General features: G+C 42.2%; 3 protein-coding genes and 1 pseudogene across 5 annotated transcripts; 3 read left to right on the top strand and 1 right to left on the bottom strand.

The window, feature by feature from the left end:
- Window positions 1-62: 62 nt before the first annotated feature.
- On the top strand, window positions 63-14,053 carry LOC104934335 (transportin-2). Of its 3 annotated transcripts, none has more exons than XM_019265026.2 (25): window positions 63-179; window positions 1,760-1,859; window positions 2,158-2,233; window positions 2,417-2,566; window positions 2,815-2,921; window positions 3,254-3,387; window positions 3,637-3,718; window positions 3,814-3,936; window positions 4,186-4,304; window positions 4,435-4,495; window positions 4,608-4,779; window positions 5,086-5,238; window positions 5,838-6,063; window positions 6,248-6,419; window positions 6,515-6,601; window positions 6,830-6,937; window positions 7,027-7,185; window positions 7,282-7,369; window positions 7,573-7,671; window positions 8,660-8,755; window positions 8,875-8,950; window positions 9,098-9,197; window positions 9,289-9,363; window positions 9,658-9,806; window positions 10,019-14,053. In XM_019265026.2, exons 2-24 carry the CDS (start codon window positions 1,761-1,763, stop codon window positions 9,763-9,765), a joined length of 2,670 nt encoding a protein of 889 aa, XP_019120571.1. In that variant the 5' UTR covers window positions 63-179; window position 1,760; the 3' UTR covers window positions 9,766-9,806; window positions 10,019-14,053. The 3 variants fall into 3 exon arrangements, with proteins under 3 accessions (XP_019120571.1, XP_019120572.1, XP_027141209.1); XM_019265027.2 differs by having other exon boundaries at window positions 63-194; XM_027285408.1 differs by having other exon boundaries at window positions 63-257.
- Window positions 14,054-16,259: 2,206 nt separating this feature from the next.
- On the top strand, window positions 16,260-18,633 carry LOC104934338 (deoxyhypusine synthase-like; annotated as a pseudogene).
- A 782-nt stretch (window positions 18,634-19,415) lies between these two features.
- fbxw9 (F-box and WD repeat domain containing 9) lies at window positions 19,416-22,878 on the top strand. Its single transcript, XM_010749972.3, has 7 exons — window positions 19,416-19,813; window positions 19,907-20,045; window positions 20,123-21,131; window positions 21,287-21,435; window positions 21,553-21,756; window positions 21,830-21,895; window positions 22,187-22,878. Exons 1-7 carry the CDS (start codon window positions 19,725-19,727, stop codon window positions 22,259-22,261), a joined length of 1,731 nt encoding a protein of 576 aa, XP_010748274.3. The 5' UTR covers window positions 19,416-19,724; the 3' UTR covers window positions 22,262-22,878.
- A 168-nt stretch (window positions 22,879-23,046) lies between these two features.
- On the bottom strand, window positions 23,047-23,707 carry LOC104934333 (guanine nucleotide-binding protein G(I)/G(S)/G(O) subunit gamma-7). The gene is made up of 2 exons (XM_010749971.3): window positions 23,419-23,707; window positions 23,047-23,256 (listed from the first exon to the last, which is right to left on the bottom strand). The coding sequence occupies exons 1-2, from the start codon at window positions 23,509-23,511 to the stop codon at window positions 23,131-23,133; spliced, it is 219 nt and encodes a 72-aa protein (XP_010748273.1). The 5' UTR covers window positions 23,512-23,707; the 3' UTR covers window positions 23,047-23,130.
- Between the last annotated feature and the right edge of the window lie 1,213 nt (window positions 23,708-24,920).

Raw genomic sequence — 24,920 nt, 5'->3', positions numbered from 1 at the left:
GACAAAAAAATAATATATATTATTTTTTCCGTAATCTCGCGTAGTTAGCGAAATGTGTACTGGACGGAAGCCGCCATAGGTCAATTCCAGTCGGCGTGCTCATTTGAACAAGAAGAAGCGCTGCGAAGCACGGCTGGAGAGCGGCCTAGTACTGATAACTCAACTTTCACGTCGATATTGTACGTATAGTATTGGTACGTGTACACTCCTGACACATCTTTCAGACACGGTAGCCGTCGGTCGGACCGGTTTGTCGGGTAAGATGTCCGGACGAAGCGAAAATCAAACCGACCGTTATGTAGCCGCGTTAGCTCCGGGGAGGCTTAGCGGCTAACGAAACGTGTTCACCAACTTTGTAACGTTACCGTAAAACCTTAACGCGAGCTTTGTTAACACACCGCGGCGCGTTACGTGTCCGTTTAAACATTTTACTCAATCAAAGAGTTAGTACGAGGCTTCCTTTGCAGCGCAGATGTTTGTATTTGACTGTTTTATGCTTTAAAGCCGGGCACATTGTGGCCACCTTTTTTTTTTCTCTTTAGCCTGGAGCTGCCCTGTCGACCAGGCCGGAGCAAGAAGAGGCAACTTTGAGCAAGAACCGGGTCAAACTGTTAAACGTTTAAAAATGCTGCGCAAACACCCGGCGGGTTAATCGGTAACTGGCGTTATTACGGGAGTGAATTAACGAGTCAAATGTGCGTAGTTACGGTAAAAGCGTGATAGCCTGAGACCGGGAGAGGCGGCCTTGCTACATGACAACTTTTCTCACGGTGTAGCAGACACTACACGGCCGTGCTTTGGTCTCAGTCTGTGCACATTTTGAACGAGAAACACTGAGACACGAAGCGTTTCTGTAACTTTAGGCACAACAGACCGGGTGTCGTGTGTGTGTGTGGAGAGGGGGGTTAGGATTAACTTGGAGCGGATAAGCCGGGTCACAGATTTTAGCAGGTCGTGTTGTCTAATGTCCTCTTTTTGTGTGTGTGTACCGCAAGCTGATTTACAAATACATTTTTTTTTAGGTATGCTGGGATCCAGAGGCCAAATGCCTCTGCGTGTCTATCACCCCCTCCACCCTCCTCCTCCTCCTCCCTTAAATTACCACCACCCAACTCTAGTGGGCCTCCTCCACCTTGAAGCCACACCATGTGCAGCTTCAACTTCCTGCACTGTTTGCTCTATTTCCTCTATTTTTCTTTTTGCATGCATTGATTAGATGGAAAAACAAAACAATAATCTCAAGCTTTTATACAAATCTCAGCAGACAGAGCAATACTTTTTTTTTTTCAATTTTAAGTAGTATATTGTTGTAAAAATGCTCAGCACAGGCCCGTCAGATATTACTAAAGACGTCTTAAAGGTTAAAATTACATTTGATGCATGCATGCATTCAGTTGATACACGTTAAGGTCGAATGCATTACTCGTGTGTAAAGTCTGGTGGTGTAAAAGTTCAGAAATAGGGAGAAATTATTATTCATTGTTCTTATTATTATTATGCCGATGAATTGGGGAAATTTGAGCTTCCGTACATTGAGTTTTCTTATCGCGCATGTGGGCTATGGAGATGATGCATAAAAAAAAAAAAACATCTGACTTCCAGTGATGGTGTTTTGTATTCATACTGTCTGATCCAGAAACCACTTGCTTCCTTGGTTCTCCTCTGTAATCGAATCTAAAAAAATAATACAAACAGAAGGCGGGCGTGTACGGGTCTTAAATTAATATATACACCGTGTTTGTGTCCCGTTTCTTTTCAGGATGGAGTGGCAGCCGGATGAGCAGGGACTTCAGCAGGTCCTCCAACTGCTCAAAGACTCACAGTCGCCAAACACAGTCACACAGAGAGCTGTTCAACAAGTATCCTACCACAGCGTGCATGGATGGTGTGCACAGTACAGCCAGTAAATTATATTTTATGAAATTCTGTCTCTAATGGCATGCTGGATTTTAAAGCTAGTGCAAATGAATGATTGAAGTCTCTTCATGCCTTTTTATAATGTAATTCATATATTTTTTGTGGAGAATATATGTGGGTCCACTCCAAATATTGTATGTGGAAATTACTGGTGATTGTCATAATTTTTTTGGACCATCGTACAATTGTCAGATTATTTAGCGCAGCGATCAGTGAAATTGTCCTTAACTGCCGTGCCAGAAACTTGAACAACTCAACCAGTTTCCTGACTTCAACAACTATCTCATCTTTGTCCTCACACGACTCAAAACTGAAGGTGAGTAGCCGGGCGCGTTTTTTATGTAACATCTGCATATCATTGCCCTGCAGTATTCCCCATACACTTTTAAAGCAAGACGTTATGTCACACATGACACATTCAACAACATACGTCTGTCTATACATGGCAAGTGTCAAAGTCCACACTGACACGTTGATTGTTTGTTTTTTTTCTCTCCAGACGAGCCGACTCGCTCTCTAAGCGGTCTGATACTGAAAAACAATGTCAAAGCCCACTACCAAAACTTCCCCCCAACTGTTGCGGACTTCATCAAGCAGGAATGTCTTAACAACATCGGTGACCCCTCACCGCTTATCCGAGCCACCATTGGTGAGTTTGTGTGTTTTTCTTCCATCCACACACCATTTATTTATTTTTTTTCTATACAGCTCCTCCTTTCTCGCTCTGTTTCCTCTTTATTCTCTGGAGATGATGCATAAAATCACCTGATTAGCAGTGAAGGTATTTGTATTCATACTGTCTGATCCAGAGCAGCTGCAGAAGCCAAACTGCTCATGTTTCTATTAATAATAAATCACTATCTATCTGAAGTGTGTTATCTCTTCTGGTCCTCTTAGGCATCCTGATCACTACTATCGCCTCTAAGGGAGAGCTACAAACATGGCCCGAGCTGCTGCCCCAGCTCTGCAACTTGCTCAACTCCGAGGACTACAACACTTGCGAGGTCTGCACTTAGCCCACTCTGCCCTTATTTGTCTTTTTTTGATGCTCTTGATTTAAATCCTTCGCTCAGGTTATAGGTATGTATGGCTGTGCTGGGAGTTACATACAGTCACAAAATGTTACGTCGTAATAAAAATGTTAAATTTATCCCAACCTGGTGATGCAACAAAGCTGTGTGCAGTGTGCAGAGACAAACAAAAGTCAAACAAAGTCTGCACAGTGCATTCAGAACTCTTTCAGAAAGCTGTATTTTCTGATGGGGTCTCATTTTCTCCTCCGTTGTCCCTGTATGTTTTCGATTTGACAGCCTCTCTGTGTATGTCCGTGTCTCAGGGCTCGTTTGGAGCACTGCAGAAGATCTGCGAGGACTCGTCGGAGCTGCTGGACAGCGATGCGCTGAACAGACCCCTCAACATTATGATTCCTAAATTCCTTCAGTTCTTCAAGCACTGCAGCCCCAAGATTAGGTACAGGAGAGAAGGCGACTGGTTTCTGATGTGTGAGATTAGGATCTGGGTGTGATGCATAATAACATCTGACTGACTGACTGTGAAGGTGTTTGTATTCATACTGTCTGACCCAGATTCTGATCACCTTACAATGGCTTCTTAAAGAGTTACCAGTTAACAATTTCCCTTTTTTTTAAACACAAATCCTCTCTTGAACGCTTGACTGATGTTATACTGGCTTAATGAATTTTCCTGTTGTCCCTGCAGGTCTCATGCCATAGCCTGTGTGAACCAGTTCATCATTGGCAGAGCGCAGGCTCTAATGGACCACATTGACACCTTCATAGAGGTAAGCCGAGTGTTTGAATAGTAGACGAGAGAAAGTTGTTTGTTACTGACCTATTTTTGTTCATCCCAATCCTGATATTCTTCTTCTCCTACCAGAGCCTGTTTGCGCTGGCAGCAGATGAGGACTCTGAGGTTCGAAAGAACGTGTGCCGAGCCCTGGTCATGTTACTGGAGGTCCGCATTGACCGCCTGATCCCCCACATGCACAGCATCATCGCGGTAAGTGTCGGGACAATCAGCTGTGGACATACCGTACTTTCACATAGTGAGATGTTGGAGAACATCGAGACCACCAAGCTCGTATTTCACTCCACGTGTCTGGACGTGATGAAACACCCAGCTCATTGATTTACAATGATACCCAATGTTCCTATATTTTCTGATCCAGATTCGACTCCGAGCTATTAAGCTTCTTTTTATTTTCTGTCAATCTCATCACATTTTTTTGTTGTTTCTTGTCTCGTGCAGTACATGCTGCAAAGAACCCAGGACCCTGATGAGAATGTGGCTCTGGAGGCCTGTGAGTTTTGGCTGACTTTAGCAGAGCAACCGATCTGTAAGGAGATGCTGTCCGGACATCTGGTGCAGTGAGTAGAATGTTAAATACTTTGAATGTGTGTTAATACATAATGACATTATCAGCACGAACCTCTTTTACTATAACATGTATGTATGATTCTTTCACCAACAAACTCTCCTTCTTTCCTCTTAACATAGACTGACGCCTATCTTGGTAAATGGAATGAAATATTCGGAGATAGACATCATACTATTAAAGGTGAATTCTCTATTTATTCTTGTACTCTTTTACAATACCCTCTAATTTCTGCCTTTTATATCTCAAAGGCACATATCATAATTATGTATGACGTTTGTATGTGTGTGTCCAGGGTGACGTGGAGGAGGACGAGGCAGTTCCAGACAGCGATCAGGACATCAAGCCCCGTTTCCACAAGTCGCGCACTGTCACCTTGCAGCACGAAGGAGGGGAGGACGAGGAGGGGGAGGACATCGAGGAAGACGATGACGACGACGACGACACTCTGTCTGACTGGAATCTGCGTAAGTGTCGGAGAACAGTTTAGGCGGCGTTCATATTTTATGCCGCTCAGAATTCAGTCGACTTTTATGTCACGAAGAATCTGGAAATGATGAAACACCCAGCTCATTGATTCACAGTGATACCTTATAGTTCCTATATGTTCTGATCCAGATGTGCTACAGCTTTCTAAACAGCTGCAGTGGCACTGTTTTGTTTTTTGTTTTTTTAATAAATCTGCTGCTGTCAAGTCACCTGTGAAACAAATAATTTGCAGGTGGAGGCGTTTTTTAAGAGATCCTAATTTGGAGTTTGTTTTTTTGATGCAGGAAAGTGTTCTGCCGCAGCACTGGACGTGCTAGCCAACGTGTTCCGCGATGACCTGCTGCCCCACCTCCTGCCGCTCCTGAAAGGCCTGCTTTTCCACCCCGACTGGGTCATTAAGGAGTCTGGCATCCTGGTGTTGGGGGCCATAGCTGAGGGTAAGATTCAGAGCACCTACAGAAACTGCAGACTTGTTAGTGGAGATGCCACAAGTTAGCTGTATCAAGTTTAATTACTCATTGACTGCGCTGCAGAGTCCTGCTCATAAAAGCTGAATAGATGCACTACAGTCTGAATATCATAATCTCTGCAAATCCCCACCTCCACCCGAACAAATGTTTCCACTATAGGAATAAACAGACATGGGCGAAGCCACAGGCTCAGTACAGATGTTGTTGCCGGACAGAATGAGTCATCTGGAGTGACCACTGCATAAGTCCACTGACCCACTTAAAATCTAGCAGGCTATAGACTAATTGGATACATTTTTTTCTAAAGCTTGTCCCAAACATATTCACTCAGCCGTCTGAACAGTTCTGCGTCTGTATCCTGGCATGTCTGTAGTTTTTCATATCGTGTCGGTACACGTTGACCGACTCGACCGAAGCATCTGGAAATGATGAAACACCCAGCTCCTTGATTCACAGTGATACCTTATAGTTCCTATATTTTCTGATCCAGATGTGCTAAAGGCTCCGTGCGACACAGTTGCACGACAGTGGTACCGTTTTTCACACTTCCTCTCTCCATGTCTCAGGCTGCATGCAGGGCATGGTGCCCTACCTGCCGGAGCTGATCCCGCACCTCATCCAGTGTCTGTGTGACAAAAAGGCCCTGGTGCGCTCCATTGCCTGCTGGACCCTGAGTCGCTATGCACATTGGGTTGTCTCCCAGCCCCCCGACTCCTACCTCAAACCCCTCATGACAGAGCTTCTTAAACGCATCCTGGACGGCAACAAGAGGGTGCAGGAGGCTGCCTGCAGGTGAGAAGCTTCGCAGTCCTCTTCCCCTTTTTGTATGTGGATATGATGACAATCCCAGCTCATTGATTAACAATGATACACGTTGTTCCCATATTGTTTTCTGATCCAAATCCTGTATACCCTGTATCTTTTCCTGGATTAGAAGAACAATATTTATGCCCTCTATCTTGTTTTTTCCTCTCAGTGCATTTGCCACCTTGGAGGAGGAGGCGTGCACCGAGCTGGTGCCCTACCTGAGCTTCATCTTGGACACGCTGGTGTTTGCCTTCGGAAAGTACCAGCATAAGAATCTCCTTATTCTCTACGATGCCATAGGAACTCTGGCAGACTCAGTGGGTCACCACCTCAATCAGCCGGTAAGTGCCTGTAACTGTGCAGGGGTTTTTTTTTTTCGCTGTATGCTAGAACATACTGATCTTTGATCACACCAATTTTTTCTTTTGTTTCTCAGGAGTACATTCAGAAGTTGATGCCCCCCCTTATTGCCAAGTGGAACGAGCTGAAGGATGAAGACAAGGATCTCTTCCCACTACTAGAGGTGAGAATTCTGATTTTATCAGACACATGGACGGACTGACTCTTGTTTTAGATTATGTCTACCTGGTATCTGGATATGATGAAACACCCAGCTCATTGACACAGAATGATACATTTTGTTCCTAAATTTTCTGATCCAGATACTGAACATCCCCACGCTGCTCTACATGGCGCAGTCGGGCGCTCACGTGCATGTTTACTTTACAAGTCATCTCTGTGTTTCTTCCAGTGTCTGTCGTCGGTAGCCACCGCTCTCCAGAGTGGGTTCCTGCCTTACTGCGAGCCCGTCTATCAACGCTGTGTCACACTAGTCCAGAAGACACTAGCTCAGGCTATGGTGAGAAGACGCACACATAAAATAAATAGGGCGTGAATTACATCCTCAGAAGCAGAGAGAGATGAAACTTGTCTGTCCTGTCCGTACAGATGTATAACCAGCATCCAGACCAGTATGAGGCTCCAGACAAGGACTTTATGATCGTGGCCTTGGATCTGCTGAGCGGCCTGGCTGAGGGCTTGGGGGGCCACGTGGAACAGCTCGTGGCGCGCTCTAACATCATGACCTTGCTTTTCCAGTGCATGCAGGTAATGTTGGGAGTGTGTTGTTGATGCGACTTATCAAGCAGTGTTCGTTAGGAGTTAGTATTGCACTAAGGTATGTGTGTGTGGTTTGTGTTGCAGGACACGATGCCCGAGGTGAGGCAAAGCTCCTTCGCTCTGCTGGGCGATTTAACCAAGGCTTGCTTCCTCCACGTGAAACCCTGCATCGGTGAGTGTGCGCCATCAGAAAGCTGAGTAACGCAGCAGCCGCAGACGGATCGAATTACATCTCCTCTTATCAGGAAGCACCCAGCACTGACTGACTGTTATCACCACAGATTGTCTGATATACAGGAGATAGACGGGATGTTGTAAGTGATTATATGTCAGTGTTTTGGATTGTAATCAGTGCGTCCATGTCTTCCCTTCCAGCTGAGTTCATGCCCATCCTGGGGCTCAATCTAAACCCAGAGTTTATTTCTGTGTGTAACAACGCCACCTGGGCCATTGGAGAGATCTCCATGCAGATGGGTGAGTGTTCTTTTCAGTGAATGCAGCCATTCAAAAACAAAAAAGAAGTACTCGGTATCTGGATATGATGAAACACCCAGCTCATTGACACAAAATGATACATTTTGTTCCTAAATCTTCTGATCCAGATACTGCACACCTTCTTCTATTTTGCAGAGTTGAGTGCTCGCATGCAGGTTTCCGCGTGTGGAAAGTTGTGGCACACACATACAAACAGATCAGCACGGTCCGTAAATGGCGCTAAACAGAAATAGAGCACTTTCATACTGACCACTCAAAGCTCTCTACAACATATGCAGTGTGTTTATACACGTCTTGCAGAGGCTTCCAGCTTGCTCATCGGGAGTAGTTTAGGGGTTTAGTGTCTTGCTCAAGGAGCCTTTGACACTCTCGGGAGCTGCTCTACCTCCTGAGCCATGCCAGCCCGCAGCAGATCATACTGCCTTTGGCAGAACGGTTATCCATAGCTCTAGTCGGCTACAAATCTTTTCCAGACGTCTTACATACAGCCAGGATTTTGGTGATCTTTGCCCGATTGTGGAAGTGAGTCATGCAGTGTGCCATTTTCCCTTTTTTTTTTTTTTTTGGCGTAGCATCGAATGCTTGCACATTTATATGAACGTGCGTGTGCTTGCATGCATGCCTGGTTAAGCCGCTGTGCATCCAGTCAGCCCAGTGACACTCTGTGTGATCTCCTTACAGGCACAGGTGTCAAGCAGCAAACAAGGGATTGTCTTGGTGAGCGTATCATTTAGACCAAAGACTGCAAAATCAAATGAGATTTTCCTTTTTTTTTTTTTTTGATGTTGAGACTTGCCTAGTATGTAGGTTTTCTCTCTGCTACTTAGTGGTTTTAATGTGGGCGACGGGCTGTCTCATGCCTGATTCACATCACAATATTCTAACAGTGTGGCCATGACGTCCACACTGCAGGTGGCACGTTTTCCTCAGTCCGTTAACGGTGTACTCGCTCTCCGTGTCTCTCTAGGTGCGGAGATGCAGCCTTACGTGGGAATGGTACTGCCACACCTGGTGGAGATAATCAATAGACCCAACACACCCAAGACTCTGCTGGAAAACACAGGTACACACACGGTCCTATATGCACAGAATACCTCGGAACATCTCTATTGGGAATGTTGGAAAGTATCCGATGGTCACATTAGGGAGTTACGATGAATTGTTTTGTCTCTCCTTGTTCAGCCATTACGATCGGTAGACTGGGTTACGTCTGTCCCCAAGAAGTGGCACCACAGCTACAGCAGTTCATTAGGCCATGGTGAGTCACACGTGTGTGTGTGTGAACACACACATACTTATTATTCTGCTTTGGTCCAAATCCCAGAACCCCTCCTCATTGAACTGTGTAGGAAAAGGAAGTTTTATTTTAGCTCATCATAAATAAAAGTAATTTCTTATTTCTTAGGTGCACATCGTTGAGAAACATCCGAGATAACGAAGAGAAGGACTCGGCCTTCCGGGGAATTTGCGTGATGATCGGTGTCAATCCCGCAGGAGTGGTGCAGGTGAGGTGATAATGCTTTTTCAAGCTGTTGGGAGATAAAGAGGTTAAAGAGATTGGGAGCCTCTACCTCACCGTGTCATTTCTCTGTCCAGGACTTCATATTCTTCTGTGACGCCGTGGCCTCGTGGGTCAACCCCAAGGACGACCTGAGAGACATGTTTTATAAGGTGAGTGCTCCATCAAAAAAAGGAAACGCTGATCCCGTCCTGTCCAACATATTTGAGATGACTAGTGTGAAATGTCCCCTCCCCATGTGCAGTGCTGGCTCACCACACTCTGTGATGATCACTCATCAGACATTCGAAATCTGATTACACGGTGTGGATGATTTTTGACTCTGAGAAGTGTGTGTAGAGCGTTCTGTGCAGGGAGGAAACATTTCCACGTGATGATCACACGTCAGTCGTTTAAGTCGATCGAAGAACTATCCATGACAGTCTTTTTGTTTTGTTTTTTCCAAGATCTTGCATGGCTTCAAGGATCAGGTCGGGGAAGAGAACTGGCAGCAGTTTTCGGAGCAGTTTCCTCCTCTGTTGAAGGAGCGCCTGTCGGCCTGCTACGGCGTCTAACCCAACCACCCCCTGGTCCACACAGGACACCAACCTGTTAGGTATGTCTAGCAAATGTCCCGACAGTCTACCCCCAAGACCCCCTTTCTGGAAATGATGAAACACCCAGCTCATTGATAAACAATGATACATTTTGTTCCTAAATTTTCTGATCCAGAAGTTTTTTTTTAACTCACATCACTGCATCCTACTTGTTTGTTTTTAATGTGACTTTAATCTCTCGTCTCCGTTCCTCTGCTTGTCTCTCCTGCAGGTTAATATAGGGGAAGGGTTACTGGGATACTCATTGCACTGCCCAGACTGTGGGGAAAAACAAGAGCTGGAGGGATGTGACTGGCCTCGATCCTCCACTCAGCGGATTGCCCCTTTTTCCCCCCGCGCCCTGTGTGTCTCTGTGAGGGGAGGGTGGGAGGAGGGTGGTGGGTGTGGGAGGGTAAACTGGGGATATACATATACCTCTCGGATTAAATGCCTCACTAAATCCAACACACTCAAAAATGACTTTCGCCAACAGCACCGCAGGGATCCTAGGTAGGCGAGGACAAACACAGGGGGTTCGGCTTTGACCTTCCCCCCCCTCCTCGATTTTGATTATTCTGTTAGGATGGTTGACGGCTGGGAGGGGAGGGCGGGGTGTCAGATGGGTACATAAAAAAACAAAACAAAAAAGGAATTATCTGAACCAGCATAGGGTGCCACAGTCCCAAATACCACAATGCACGTAGTCCGTAGAATGACTCGCACACGTAGATGTGTTTAAAAACAGGCTCGTGCCAGAGGCTAAACAAAACGCTTTTACTATGTAACTGCAGGAAATGTGCACATAAATCTTTTGCACCTTTTATGGCAAAATTTGCAAAAAAACAAACATTTGGTGTGCATATATACATGGGTCTTATTCTCTTTTTTCACATGTACATTTAGCTGAATTTAATTTCCTTCCTCTTCCCACGGTTGCTGAATTCCTCTCGAAATCATTAGGTTTCTTTTCTTTTTTTTTTTCTCCCCCCTCTTCAGTTGAGGCCAAAAAAAAAAAAAAAAGATTCAGTAGGTTTGTCCTCTTAAAAAGGTTTTAGCACCGCAGTACCAAGTTATTGCATGGCATATTATCACCTCTTAAGTGACGCATGTTTGAGTGAATGTCTTTGTCTTGTTGCACTCTTGATTTAATACATTACTGTCGGTGTGCGGAGGCTGCCATAATTTGACGCCGTCGGCTCGTGGTTCTTTTGTTTCCTCATACATATTGTCTGAGCAATGTCCCTTTTTTTTAGATTCACGGAGGCTGTGTGTGTGAAGACCAACTTCTAGGTAGATTTATACAGGAATCAGCTCGAGTCTGAATTTTTTTTTTTTTTTTTGTCTGGAGAAATCACTCACTGCAACAAAGAGTTCAAATACTGTAGGCAGGCTGAGAATCCTTTTTGCTGCTGTTGCTTCGTTTTTAGAGTATTTACAAAATGGACTTAATGAGAGCGATAAGACATCACCAAGAATGGATTGGTTCTTACTGATATAAATGCACTTTTTTCTTTCTTTTTTTTTTGTAAGAAATTTAGAATTTCAAATGTAAGACATACAGTAATAATATACTGATCTTGAGATATAGTTTTTTTTTTTGATAAGTGATTTTAAGACTGTTAATGGCTTGCTAAAGTAAGCGTAATGATGATAATGTTAAGCAATGGTAAAAATGACTAGGGTAAGACTTCAGGCCTCTTAACATAGTTTTATAATGTAGCGCCTTCTAAAAAATGGATTGAATTAAGAGGCGGGGAGACATCTTCATTACAGTATTTTGGATCCATGTCCCAGTGCACCTGTCAATCCATATCTGTGTTTCGAGTATGTCTTTTTCATCGATGCTATTCGTAAAGGCTTCTCCTTGTTATGAACATTGCATGCTTTTCAAAGGGTCTGCTCCTTTTCTTTTTTTTTTTAAGTCGTTTTATATCAGATCTGTTTGGAGGGATCTACCTTATAAGAGCTTTGTCAATGGCAATGCAACTCGCTGCTGGACTAATAAGGTACTTATCCAGCTTCTGATCAAACTAGTGATTGTTGTCGCCATAGATTCACCCGTCGATACTGTGTAGGATATGCCTGGGAATACACTGACTCCGAGTCCCTAATAGTTCTCCCCCTGACACTGGTTAGCTTATGTGAGAGAGTGATGGACTTTATCCGACCCAATCCTTTAGTCCTTGTCCGTAGTGGACGCTTGTAATGGAAGTATGTGTGGCCTGTCGGCCAGTTGGTGTTTTATAAAACATTCTATAAAGGCGTGTACACAAGTACCGCTTTAAATGTTGCACCAGCCCTACAATAAAATTATATCCAGGGCATAGTTTGAGTCATGCCTGACTTGATGTGGCCACTGAGAGAGTCACCGTTTGCCTGCCAGTTCACATCTGTTTGATCATCAGGGTGCTCACATAATCATCAATGGGGAAACATCAAACTCTATTCCTTTCTAAATTATATGGTTTTCCTTGACGTCAGCTCACATCAATAGATTACATGTTTTCTAGAATAAGAATTGATGTGCGGTGACATGGAGGTTGTTTTTTTTTTTGTAGCACAAGTGTTACTGATGTGTGCACGCATTTAGATAAAGTGGCCACTCATTTATCACAGGCTGGACAGATGTTTATGGAGCAGCAACTGGTGAAGCATTTATTTACAAGAGAGAAAGATGTCGCTCCTGTGCCACAAAGAATTGGTAAAAAAAAATCAATAAATTTGACTTTACCACTCCTCGCTCTGTTGTGATACACTAAGCTATATACAGAAGTAAATTTAAAAGCAAGTTGTCCACAGTTTTTCTTTTTTTATTATTTTTTTTATTTTGGTGCTCATGTGACAGGTTTTGTTTTATTTATTTATTTTGATTTGTTTTATTATTTTTTTATTTTTGTGCTGCAGTGCACAAATTGTTTTGGACTTTACAAGTTTTTTTTGTTTTTGTTTTTTTTTTCTCTTTTTTAATTCTTTTTATTTAAAGAATAATTTGTTTTCGTTGTTTTATAGCGGACCATTTTTATTATGTCAAATTTGATGTTGTGGTTGGACTGAAGAAGAGTCGGTGCTTGGTGCATACCTTAGGGAAGAATGTGGAAAACTAATTCATAACTTTGTTTCAATCTGATATCGAGGCTGGCAATTGAATTTGATGTACTTTTTTTTTTTTTTCTTTTCTTTTTTTTGCTCAACTGTGGTGCAGGTGGGATGTTATCTGATGTATCCCTTTTTATTTAATTTTTGTGAATAGGGGAAAATAAATTTTTTTTCTATTAAGCTTTGAGTCGGCTGAGAATTTTGTATTGTAATCGTTTGAAACATGTTTGGGTCAGACCAGAAATTACGTAAACTTTGCAAATAAGTTTTGCTTCCTGATAAACTAGAAGGCATGTTTCCAGCCTTATTTTGCAAATTAAATCAAAATGAACTTTGAAAGTCCGTTCATGCTATAAGCCAGAAATCTGGCTGAAGTGCAATTAAGACCAACGAAAGCTTGAAGTGTAAAAACATTCTGATACAACCTCAAACTGACCCATCCACCTTCTGAACGTCTGCACGTTAGCTGCCGGGGTTTAGGTCAGGACAAAATGATGAATTACACAACATGCCTTTAGTAGCAGAAGAAGTGTTCTTTGTACAATGTACAGACTAATAAATCTGAACATGTACTTAAATTTGGTGACATGCGTCACAATGTGGGCATGATCTTTTTTAAATTCTGTTTGGGAATATTCAGGTTGATTAACTGGACAGGAATCTTAAGCCAAACACATGGCCACAGAGTTATGACAATCATGCCATCAGCTTGTGCAGGGTCAGTCTCAACTAAATATCTTTTTTTTTGTTTGTTTGTTTGTTTTGTACAGAAGGTTAATGTGAATTTTTCTGTGACATGTAATGGTGAAATTGAAGACGTTTTGTAGACATGAAGTACTGCAAAATAGTTTATTTATGGTAGAAGAGTTAGAATGTTGCTTTAAGAGACTCTCTGTATGCAAACTAGTACAAAGTTTGAGAATTATTTACTAAGTCATATAGTTTTTTTTTATTGTCCAACTGTATATCTATGAATTGGTTTTATGATATACAATGTTTTCGTGGGAACTATACCCCAGACTGTCCATTTTATAAATTAGATAAGCTGTGCCACAATGTTTGAATGTGTGTTTAAAATAACGTGTAATGACATTTTGTAAGGTTTAATCACACCATGGAGTTATTGTTTTTTTGAAGGAATTAAAGTCACAGGTTGTTCTGGTTACACTGACTGGAGTGAATGGGTGGATCAATGAAACATTTCCCTTAACGTCAGCTCGCATCAATATATTACGTATTGATGCGCAGTGACGTGGATTCAGGCACTCATACAGCCTTAAACATACAGATTTTCCTCATTTGTTAGGATGAAACAATATCAAACTTTTCTTTGCTGCATATCCGTCCATGTCTACCAAATCGAGCATATCAGATTTCTGAACCTCAAACTAACTGCTATAGATTAATATCACTGCAATTTTATCATTTGTATTTTTGCAGCTTTGGTGAGTATATTTGCGACACAACGTACCGTACATCTCTCCATTTTTCTCTTCAGTCACAATGGTAAGTGAAAGGTTTACACTGAGAGAATTCAAAATTTCGAGCAAGTGAGCCGACTGAATTTGATTAATGGTTTGTGTCGGTGTGCCGATAAACGTTTTTGTCTTATCACTTATAAAACATTTTGATGCTTCCATTCTTTAATCACACTAAGGCAGTTTTGAATTGTGTCAAGCGTCTTACATTTGTTGTAATTTAAACATTAAAGTCAGGGCATGAGGACTGGGTTTAGACTTCGGACTGTGACTGACGTCATCCATGGAAAGGCATGGTTTAAAAAGGTCTCTTTCACTTGTGAACAATCTGTCCAAATGGATTGGTTTCTCAAGTTGAAGCATTCAGCGACGCACAGAAATTGGCACACTTGACTTCTCTGAACTCTTCACATGTGAACGTAATGACAACAGGCTATTGGGCCCTTTTTAATACAATATTAACTTTCTCTCTTTTTCTACTTATATTAATAGTCCAGCAGCAAGAAGCCAGCGTCTGTCTTTCAGTCTTTTATTTCACAAAGCTCTCACCAACAACTAAAAGTCAATCCCAAATTTACCTGGTCTCTTACTAGGTCACACTTTCCTTTTCTCTTCTTAGCTTCCTCCGTCATCGCCCTCTTCCGTCTCTTCGCCTCTGCCATGTTTCGTCTTATTTTGGCACAACACTAGCCCTGCTCCCCGTCAGCATTATTCCATGCCCCAGGCCTGAAAATTGTCTCTTCCTGGAGGTCCAAAATGCCTGTGGTACAAACAATGGAGCTCATAGTCCAGGGAGCACGAATAACAAACTGAGCTAAAATTAGTTAGTGTTGGCTAAAAGCAGCAATAGTTTGTAGAAATTTACCGTCTGTCAGGAAACTCTGTAAATAACGGAGAGTTGAGGCACAGCAGCCTTATTTTCTCCATAAAATATGATACATTTTCTACAAAATAAGTGAAATAATTGGTGGCGTGTGACTTAGTTCTGTAAAGCGTTATGAACTCCTTGCAGGATATCGTACCTGGAACAATATACCAACATCACCAAGCACATGTTCACCAGTAGGGATGTATGCAGAGGACCGTTACTGATTCCTGATAAGTCAAAACCTTAATAACAAGGTTGCAATGTCAGCGTCTAATAAACCAGCTTGTAAACATTTAACACGCTTGTAAAGCAGGTAGGACTACATACATACTAACAGTGGACATGATGAGCTGCGTTAACCAGTTGCATGTGTTTTTGTGTCCAAAGGGTTCAGTTTAGAAATGGACAAAAAGAAGTGACCAGATTATGTTGGAGGTTTATATATGGTTGGACTAGTTTTATGTATAGCTGCTAATTCGTAACTCTGCTGGTATGAGTGCAAGCAAATTTATGGGATCATGTGTAATATATAAATAAAGTTTATTATGTGGGCGCTTCTCAATAACTGGTGGGTTGTCCTTTTTACCTCACAAACTCAACACTGGCCTCCAAAGCAAGCTAACTGACATCAGTCTCTGAGACACATGCTTCCCATGCTAACAAGAGTCCTCTCCATGCCAGTCATCAATGGACTCTTACCTTTAAACAATATGCCGACATCACAAAGCACATGTTCACCAGTCGGGAGGCTGCAGAGGGCCGGTTTTAAATTGGTACTGACAGAGTTTAAGTTTGAGCAGATTGAAAACATTTAACACGCTTGTAAAGCGGGTAGGACTACATATTATTGGTGGACATGATGAGCTGCGTTAACCAGTTGCACATGTTTTTATGTCCAACGGTCTGCATTGACAGATGGACTGGAACATATTTCAGGACTTATAGGTCTGCTCTGGCAAAACTTCTGATAACCAAAGCCATTTTATTATGATGAATATTGTGTTATCTCATTTCTAGTTCTTTCAGACAATATGGCACACCATAACCACAAAGCTGAATGGATCTACAGAAAGACCATCCCTGTACCAGAGGATACACCAAAGGTTCAGGGCTATGACATCAACCAGGGAGTAGACTACCAAGCCTTAACACAGGCTTTCAGGCTACCAACTTTGGCTTGGCTGTCCAGCAGATCAACAGCATGGTGAGATGCTTGGTACACTTCCAATGAGCATATTTAAAATGTTATGCACTATATGGACTATGGACTTTCATGGAATATATTTTTACCTTTGATGCAAAACATAGTATAGAGTCTAGCAGCAATTTTTATTTACTGGCAGCCGTGCATATATGAATCAGTTATGAATGAAATAAGTGAAGAGGGAGAGGGAGTGCTGATGTGTTGAATATCAGCACAGCTGTGATAGCGTAGGCACAAAGTCATCACACACACAGAACAGATGATGAATTAACTGTTCTGAATTCGGTGTGTACCTGATCCATAAAGCAGTGAGAAATCCTAATTTTCTAAAAACTTTTAGCCTTATTCCTACAGTCGTCTCCCAGTAAAATAATGCTGGTAGTGTAGAGTTCTTGAGCTGTTGAGGTGACAAAATGTTTGTTTGCAAGTTCACCTTTATGGATATATTGATGCTGAATTGACAAGAAGACCGTCGACATATGATGTTCTTTATCATGGGTTTCTACAGTTGTGTGTTTTTACGGTCACACAAGAAAGTTAGTAGAAGTTATAAGAGGTAGATAGGTAATAATAAGGAAGTCATATCTGATAAATTGACCAGGTTATGACTATTAATAGGTCTTCATAATACACTTCAAATCCACAGATTGAGAAACGTCAACAACCTGTGAAGAAGGTGAATGGATATGTTGAAGAAGATCCATCAACCTGCCCCTGCCTGAGGAGCTGCACCATCTTCCTCAGTTGCACCTCAAACCTCATCAGCGGTGGAGTCAGGGAGAGTATCCGCTACCTCGTCGAACACAAAATGGTACAACTCTCCTTCATTACATAAAGAAATATGTCCTTGTGCTATTGACAAATGCTATCTGGTTCACAGACGCATTATTGAAACAAACCTCAGCGGACACATTCGAATCAGAGGAATGTGAAGCACAGTCAAAGATCAGCACATTACATTTGTTCCCTATAATACATAATAATAATATACATTTTTTCTTCTCTGTGTAGGTGGATGTCTTCGTGACCACAGCTGGAGGTATAGAGGAGGATCTGATCAAGTGTCTGGGCCTGGTTTACATTGGAGACTTCACTTTGCCTGGCAAGGATCTGTTTAAAAAAGGCCTTGACAGGTCAGAAAGCATGTCAGATTAACAGATTAAGTGTTTTTATCACATATGTGTAGTGCTATACGACAAAAAAAGTCATTTTTTAGGTAGTTTCGCATATTTTGAATGATATTGTAAAGTTTTTTATCTGGTAAATGATATTAAGTTGACTCATCTTGCACTCCTACTAATTTGGCCTCCAATTAAAAGCTTTCTCCCTTATGACGCCACTGGAGTGGAGTGATTCCAGGTTGATACAGTCTATGATATATATAAATATGATTCTGAGGGCTGCCACATGCATCTATGGCCAGGCTTCACTGATTACTTGTAAACTTTCTAACTGTGGTGAACTTTGACTGGCAGTCGTAGCCTTTTGCCAATAGCAAATATGTGTGTGTGGTTGACCCCGAAAATAGAATACAAACCAGCAAACCGATTGCCATGTGAGATAGATCCTGCACTACCCACATTTTGCCTCAACAGACGATGGTTTCTTGCCTGAATTTGCGGTCTGACCATAGCCTAAAGCCACAGACACACTACAATGTGACATACTGTATAAGCATTCTGCAGCTACTTGGCCAGACATACTGTACAACAAAGGAGAAGCTAGTGTATCTGTTTAAAGTGTTTTAATGAAGAAACCTGTCAAAATAAGGGTAATGATTTCATCTGATTTAATGCTGCATATACCAAGATACCAATTATAAGTAGGATTAAAAATAGGATTTGATTTAGTGAACATATTAAGGGTTATAACTTTACCAGCTTCAGGAACTGATATCAACTAGTGTTAGCAGATTGTAAATATAGCTTTATTCAACAGATCATACTGAGGAACATTCATTTCTTATGTATGTCACTTTGGCTGCAGGATTGGGAATCTTCTGATGCCCAATAACAACTACACTTTATTTGTCCAATGGATGAAGCCAATCTTGAAGCAGATGCTGTTGGAGCAAAATACTCAGGTGTGTGTACATTTCATGTGTCTACATGCTTTCCTAACATGTTCTGTATTGAAGGGATTGTTAATACAAATTATAAACAGGACTAACTAGAAAGCTAGTATATGACTGGATGGCGTATGGTCAGTTATGGCCAAATCTGAACTCCTCGATATTAGATATTCATCTATTCATCACATTTCTGTAGTGCTCACTGTTTTTTTTTTTTTTTTTAATAAATCCCTTATTCTATATATATATACGTTGGGTGTCCTGATAATAGCAAAACTTAGATGTGACAGACTTTGTAATCATTATAAATAAAGTTCTGTTGTGGCAGGTTACTGGTTGAAAATATCTGCATGAATATTCATTATAGACATTTTGTATTAGTAATTAACTTAAGAGACTTAAAATAATATCAGCTTCAATCAAAAATAGCTTAAATGATGTGATGAATCTTGAAGTTTACATTTATGGATGTGAAATTTCCCTAATAAATATAAGGTTCACAATAATACATAATTCTTTTTCTTGTATTCAAATAGGTAATAATGTTTTTTTTTTTCCCCTCGAAGCTGATTTTATGTTTGTTTTACACAATATATAGTTCTACGTTCTTTCCAAAATGTGCTACTATATTATATATATTATATATATATATATATATATATATATATATTATATATATCTATATATATATATAATATATATATATTAATATTTATATTATTATATATATATATATTATATTACATCATAATGTAGAAATATCTTCATTAAATATTATATATTTAAAGTACTTCTGATAAAATAAAACTAGACAAATCATTCAGAACAATTGACACGCTGTTCGATGACGTCATCTTCCGACACCGGAAGTGATGCATCTGTTCGATGACGTCATCTTCCGACACCGGAAGTGATGCATTGTGTAGTCTTTTGTAGTTCCCCCGGATGAACAGCTGACAGTTGACGGTTAATGTCCGTTGCGTGTGATTCCAGCCTTAATTCGGTTGCCGTGGCGACAGTGCTGAACCGTTGCGGTGCTCGGACTCGGGCTGTGGACTCTTGAACCGGCTGCTTCGTGTTTGTCCGAGTCTCTGGGCTTGTTTACGGTCACACACAGCCAGTCAGCAGCACTTGGAGCTAACGTTAACGCTTCATGAGGTAGTTTAAAGTGATGTTTGCTTACGGTGGATGAGTTTGTGGCTTTGTTGGTACTGAGAGGAGATGTCTGAGGTCAGGGTGAACCTGTGTGAGGAGGCACAGCATGTCCAGGATGGATCATCTCCTGAAGCGTCCAGCTCGGACCTGCAGAGGTGAGACCGTCTTTTTATTTTATTTCACCCTCAGCTACATTTCATCTCCCATTTCAACCTTAATAAGCGAGTCGTGTTGCTTTTCCTTCCCAGTCTTCAGCCTGCGACCTCATCAGATGTTAGTCCCTCACCTTCCACCGAGGCGAGGGGCTTGTTGTCATTACCGTGGGAGATGGTAACCCACATTGCCTCGCACCTTCCCGCTCACTGTGTCATCGCCGTGCTGCCAAAGGTTAGTTTCAAAGATCTTTTGGCCCGTCACTTCCATAACATACCTCTGAGCGTCTCTGCTGTTTTTCCTATTTTTAGGTCTGTCAAGCACTGGGTAATGTGGGTAAGGACAACACTGCATGGCAGCTCCGGGCACACAGACTAATAGGATCCCGAGCTGGCTTTCCGGTGGGGCCAAAGGAGGACTTTGACTGGCCTTGTGCCTGCCTGGAAATGGAGCAGCTGATAACCTGCTGGACAGGTCAAGGGCACCTCGTGGCCAGAAGGACCCAAGAAGAAGAAGATGAGGAGGAGGAAAGGGAACGTGTGAGGCGGCAGCAGCGAGGCGACGGAGGGCAGGATGGAGAAGCCGCTGCGGAAGGACGGGAAGATGGTAGAGAGGGTGAGATAGAAGGAGTGGGAGTGGTTGCGCAGGAGGTTGCGTACGGTGTTGATGAAGGGATGGAGGTGGCAATGGAAGGGGAAGATGGTGAAATGCAGCCCGTCGTCGGTGGGGATCAACTGGCAAGACTGAGAGAGGCTTTGGAGGAGAGACTGGACGACGACGCAGCAGCACTAATGGAAGACGCTGATGGGGGTCAAGGTGGTGCTCTTAATCACAGAGAAGCCTTGGCAGACCCCAGGAATCTAGGTAATGGACAGGTAGAGATGGAGCAACATCCACCCTCCAGAAGTCCTAGCCCACCTCCAGCCCTGGAGTGCATCACCTTACCTTCAGGCCACATTGCCCAGGTCAACTCAGTCCTCCTTGTCGGGGGAGAGGGGAAAGTTTGTGCCACGGGTTCCAGAGACTGGAACGTCAAACTGTGGGATCTACAAGCAAGCTCTGGTGGCACGTTGCTGCACACACTGGGAGGGCAGGGTGACTTCAGCACCCATCGGGGCTGGGTCTGGTGCCTGGCATCTCAGGGACCTCTGCTGGCTTCAGGGGGCTTCGACAGCACCGTGAGGCTGTGGGACCTAGAGGCAGGCGGTGCAGAGAGAGGCCTGATCAGGCCTGGGGCTGCTGTCCTCTGCTTGTCCTGTCAGACGGATGTATTGCTGGCTGGTACATTCGACAAGAGGGTCAGCATGTATGACACCAGAGGTGAGGGTGCTAAGCAGATAATTAAGATAATAAAGAGGATTCGTTTTAATGATAGAGGATTGGTTCAATAAATGTGATGATAGAGCAGTGACACATGACATAACACCCAAACGACTTGGTCTCTGAGGTCAGTTGTGTCATAATTTTGTCCGCAGCTGCTGAGCCCTTGGTGAAAAGCCTCCGTCTCCATGGTAACGCTGTAATGTGCCTAGCTGCAGATGACAAGTACATCATCTCTGGGAGTAAAGACTGCACTGTGGCTGTCTATGACCGCAGGGCAGGCAAAGGCTTGAAGAGACTTCGGGTAGAAGCAAACACACACACACACACCTAGTGGTTTCTTAAGTTTGCGTTTGTGCGCATATATGTTCAAATGCACCTGTATAACGTGACTAACTCCAGCCAACCTCTCTGTTTCTAGCTGAGCTCTTACCTGCTGTCTATGGACTACAGTGGATCTGAAGTATGGGCGGGGGACAACAGCGGCATGCTGCACTCCTTCTCCATGCAGGCTGGGACCATTAAACCCTTGTCCCAGTTTGACGTGGGACACACAGCTCTAGTCACTGGCATCCACAGGTCCCCCGGAAGCCTCTACACATGTTCATCTGATCGGACTGTCAAGGTAGGATGAGACTAATTCTTTGTTACTTTACCTGTTTACGGTCCTAAGTTGTATTTTCTTGTCTGTGTTGCAGGTACATATCCCCTGTGCGCCTCCAAGGACGCTTTGCACACTACATCACCAAGCTGGAGTCAATGGGGTTAGTACTTTGAACCACATAGTATAGATTATTAAAATGTCAAATTGTTTTGAGGATGATGTTATAACTTTTTTTTTTAAATTATATACAAGGTATTTTTTATTTAACTAAAGAGAAACTTTCCGAAAAATCAAAAAAGTAAACCCGAGCACAAAGTCACCAGTCAGTACATACACATCAGCTGTGTGTGGTCTTTATATGTTTAAAAGATATTTGCAATTAATTAATGAATTCTCATCTCTCCCCGCGCTTTCACCGTCTCGCTCAAAATACCTCGTCTTCAACTGCCAGCTGAGTGTGGACGCTGGAGTCCTTGCTATAGCCTCAGGAGATTTGTGTGTGGAAGTCTGGAGGCCCAGAAAATGAAAGAGCAGGACCTGCGACATATGTGGAAAGACTTGAAAGCAGATGGGGACAAGACCTGGAGAATGTACACGCCATACCGGTCTTTCAGCATGCATGGAGTAAATGACAAAAAAAAACACTGGTCCAGCCAGAATCCCTCAACTTTTTGTATTCCTTGTGTTTGATCCTGTTGAGACGTTTCTACAAACAAACAAACAAACAAACAAAAAAAAACATAATATATAAGTACATGAAATGTGTGGATTACTGATGTTTGTCCCATGCACTTAATTGCCATTTTGTGCCAGTACTCAAAGCTTTCAAGACACTACATTGGAAGAAGGTAATCTCCCTTTTTTTAATTGTTGTGTTTAAACAGCGTGCATAATGAGTTTATACTGTTTACATTGACTGAATCATCAACTGACGTTGTACCAAAAGCATTAGTTTAAAACAAAAAAAAAAAGCTCAGTGAAACTGATTGTATTTGTAAAGCCGTTTATTTGAAGGCACTCAGCAGTGCTAATAGTATGATCTGTTTTTGTAGGTATGTCCAGATACTGTATGTCGTCTGTGTGTGTTTGTAACAATGTATAACCATTTAATTGTTTGGATAAATCTGACTATAAATCGTTTGCACAATACTTGACTGATGCATCCGTTACAACAAATTAAATGGCCTGGAAATCTAGTGCCTGGCTGGATTTGTTCACTGCCCCATGCATCGATTATACTGTTATACAAAGGATTCAAGCCTTTTAAGTGAAGAAATGGATACACTAAAAGGTTTATCTTTTCCACATTTGACAGTAGAAATCTGTGTTTGCACTCCCACATAGAAGTCCATATGGTCCAATGTCTCATGTGTTGCTCATCTCTTCTGAGGACTGTCAAAGCAGCACACACGTCTTCTTATCTTTGAAAGGATTTGACGAGGCAGCGATGCCGGTGAGCAGAGGGTCACTTCGCCTGTGGTCCTGACAGTACCGGACCAAGTCTGCTGCTGTTAGGGAGATCTGCTGGGATGAATGTGGCATTTCACAGGATTTCATTGTAATGATGTAAGATGAATATAGGACACAGAGCACGTCTATACATAATTTGAACTTAAATAACTGACTGAACGGTGCCGTTTAGATATATGATGATGTGAAGCTCACATTCAGATTCTTACATACCTTGATTCTCTCCATGCCTGCCTCAACTTGAAGTTGATCCACCAGCTTTTGTGCCTGAACAACACTGTTGCTGCTGCACATCTTCCCTGACATTGCCTTTAGTACAAAGCCAAATCTTACTGGAACCAGTATCCCTTTTCTACACCAGAAGGAGCAGCCGGGAAATGATGTATTTTACCCGATCCAAAGAGTCTGCTCAGGTCGTGCAGGAGAGTCTGGTCAGAGAAGCTCCTGACTTTCCTTCCTCACTTGTACCCTCCTTTTTATTCACTGTTGGGAGCAGTTCAAAGGCTCTGTGATATGAAAGGTCATACGACACAGTGTTGGAAATGTCACAAACATCACACATCACTTCACAGCCACCGCTGATGAAAAGATTATCGGCTAAAGCATTATGCTGTGCTTCAGGTATGCTTTCTGCCTTTCAGTTACAGTATGTGTGATTTCTTATTACAAAAGATACCACCGACTGTTTGTTTAATAACATAAAGGTAGGATGTTTGAAGTCATTCATTTGGTTCACTGTGTTTTAGCGGGCAAAATTTACTTCGGGATACATTTTTATGTAGACGAAGGACTTCAAAAGTTATGCTGAAGATACAAGAATGTGTTAATTATACCTAGGTAATGACAGTATGGATATAAGATAAGATATACTTTATTAATCCCACGAACGGGGGAATTCTTTTTACACTCCATTTTATTTACATGCATTTTAACCCAGATACACACACACATGCAGTACAAGGCATAGACATGCAATTTTTGGAGAGAGATGGTGGAGTGATGGGCAGCCCCCCAGAGAAGCGCCCAGCGAGCAGTTGGGGAGGGATCGGTGCCTTGCTCAAGGGCACCTCGGCAGTGCCCAGGAGGTGAACTGGCACCTCTCCAGCTACCAGTCCACCTTCCATATTTAGTATATATTATATTTACTCAAGTATGTGCTATGTACAGTTTCAAAGAACGGGTGCTTGAAGCTATTACCATTATTTCTGAATTTATACTTAATATTTACTCATAACATTGAGCTGAAAAGAAAACAATATATTGACATATGAAAATGTTCAATATGAATATATTACCATACTGTATAATTACACCACCAATTACATTTACACTGCAATTGTGTTGCTATACAAACTGTAATATCTTAGTGTATTCACTTCAACCTGTCCATACTGTTAATACTGTATATATCTTACAACATAATTCATATTTATATCTGCACTATTATTTACCTATTCTGTACTCTGCACTTTACTGCCTTTTTGCACTTCTGGTAAGACGCTAAACTGTGTTTCATTGTCTCAGTAGTTGTACATTGTGCAATGACAGTAATGTAATCTAAAAGCTGCATGTCTTATTTACTTTGTAGAGTGATATTATGATAAATATATAATAATGGGATGGATGCAGGATAATTGACTTCTTTTAATGGAGTAAATCATTTGTGGTATTGACTGTAAATAAATAAATGGTAAATATAATATCCAAGCAGTTTA

The sequence above is a fragment of the Larimichthys crocea genome, chromosome XII (genome assembly GCF_000972845.2).
Source record: "Larimichthys crocea isolate SSNF chromosome XII, L_crocea_2.0, whole genome shotgun sequence".
NCBI lineage: Eukaryota > Metazoa > Chordata > Actinopteri > Sciaenidae > Larimichthys > Larimichthys crocea.
The sequence above is the reverse complement of the archived record's forward strand: the minus strand, read 5'-3'. Positions and strand labels throughout refer to the sequence as shown.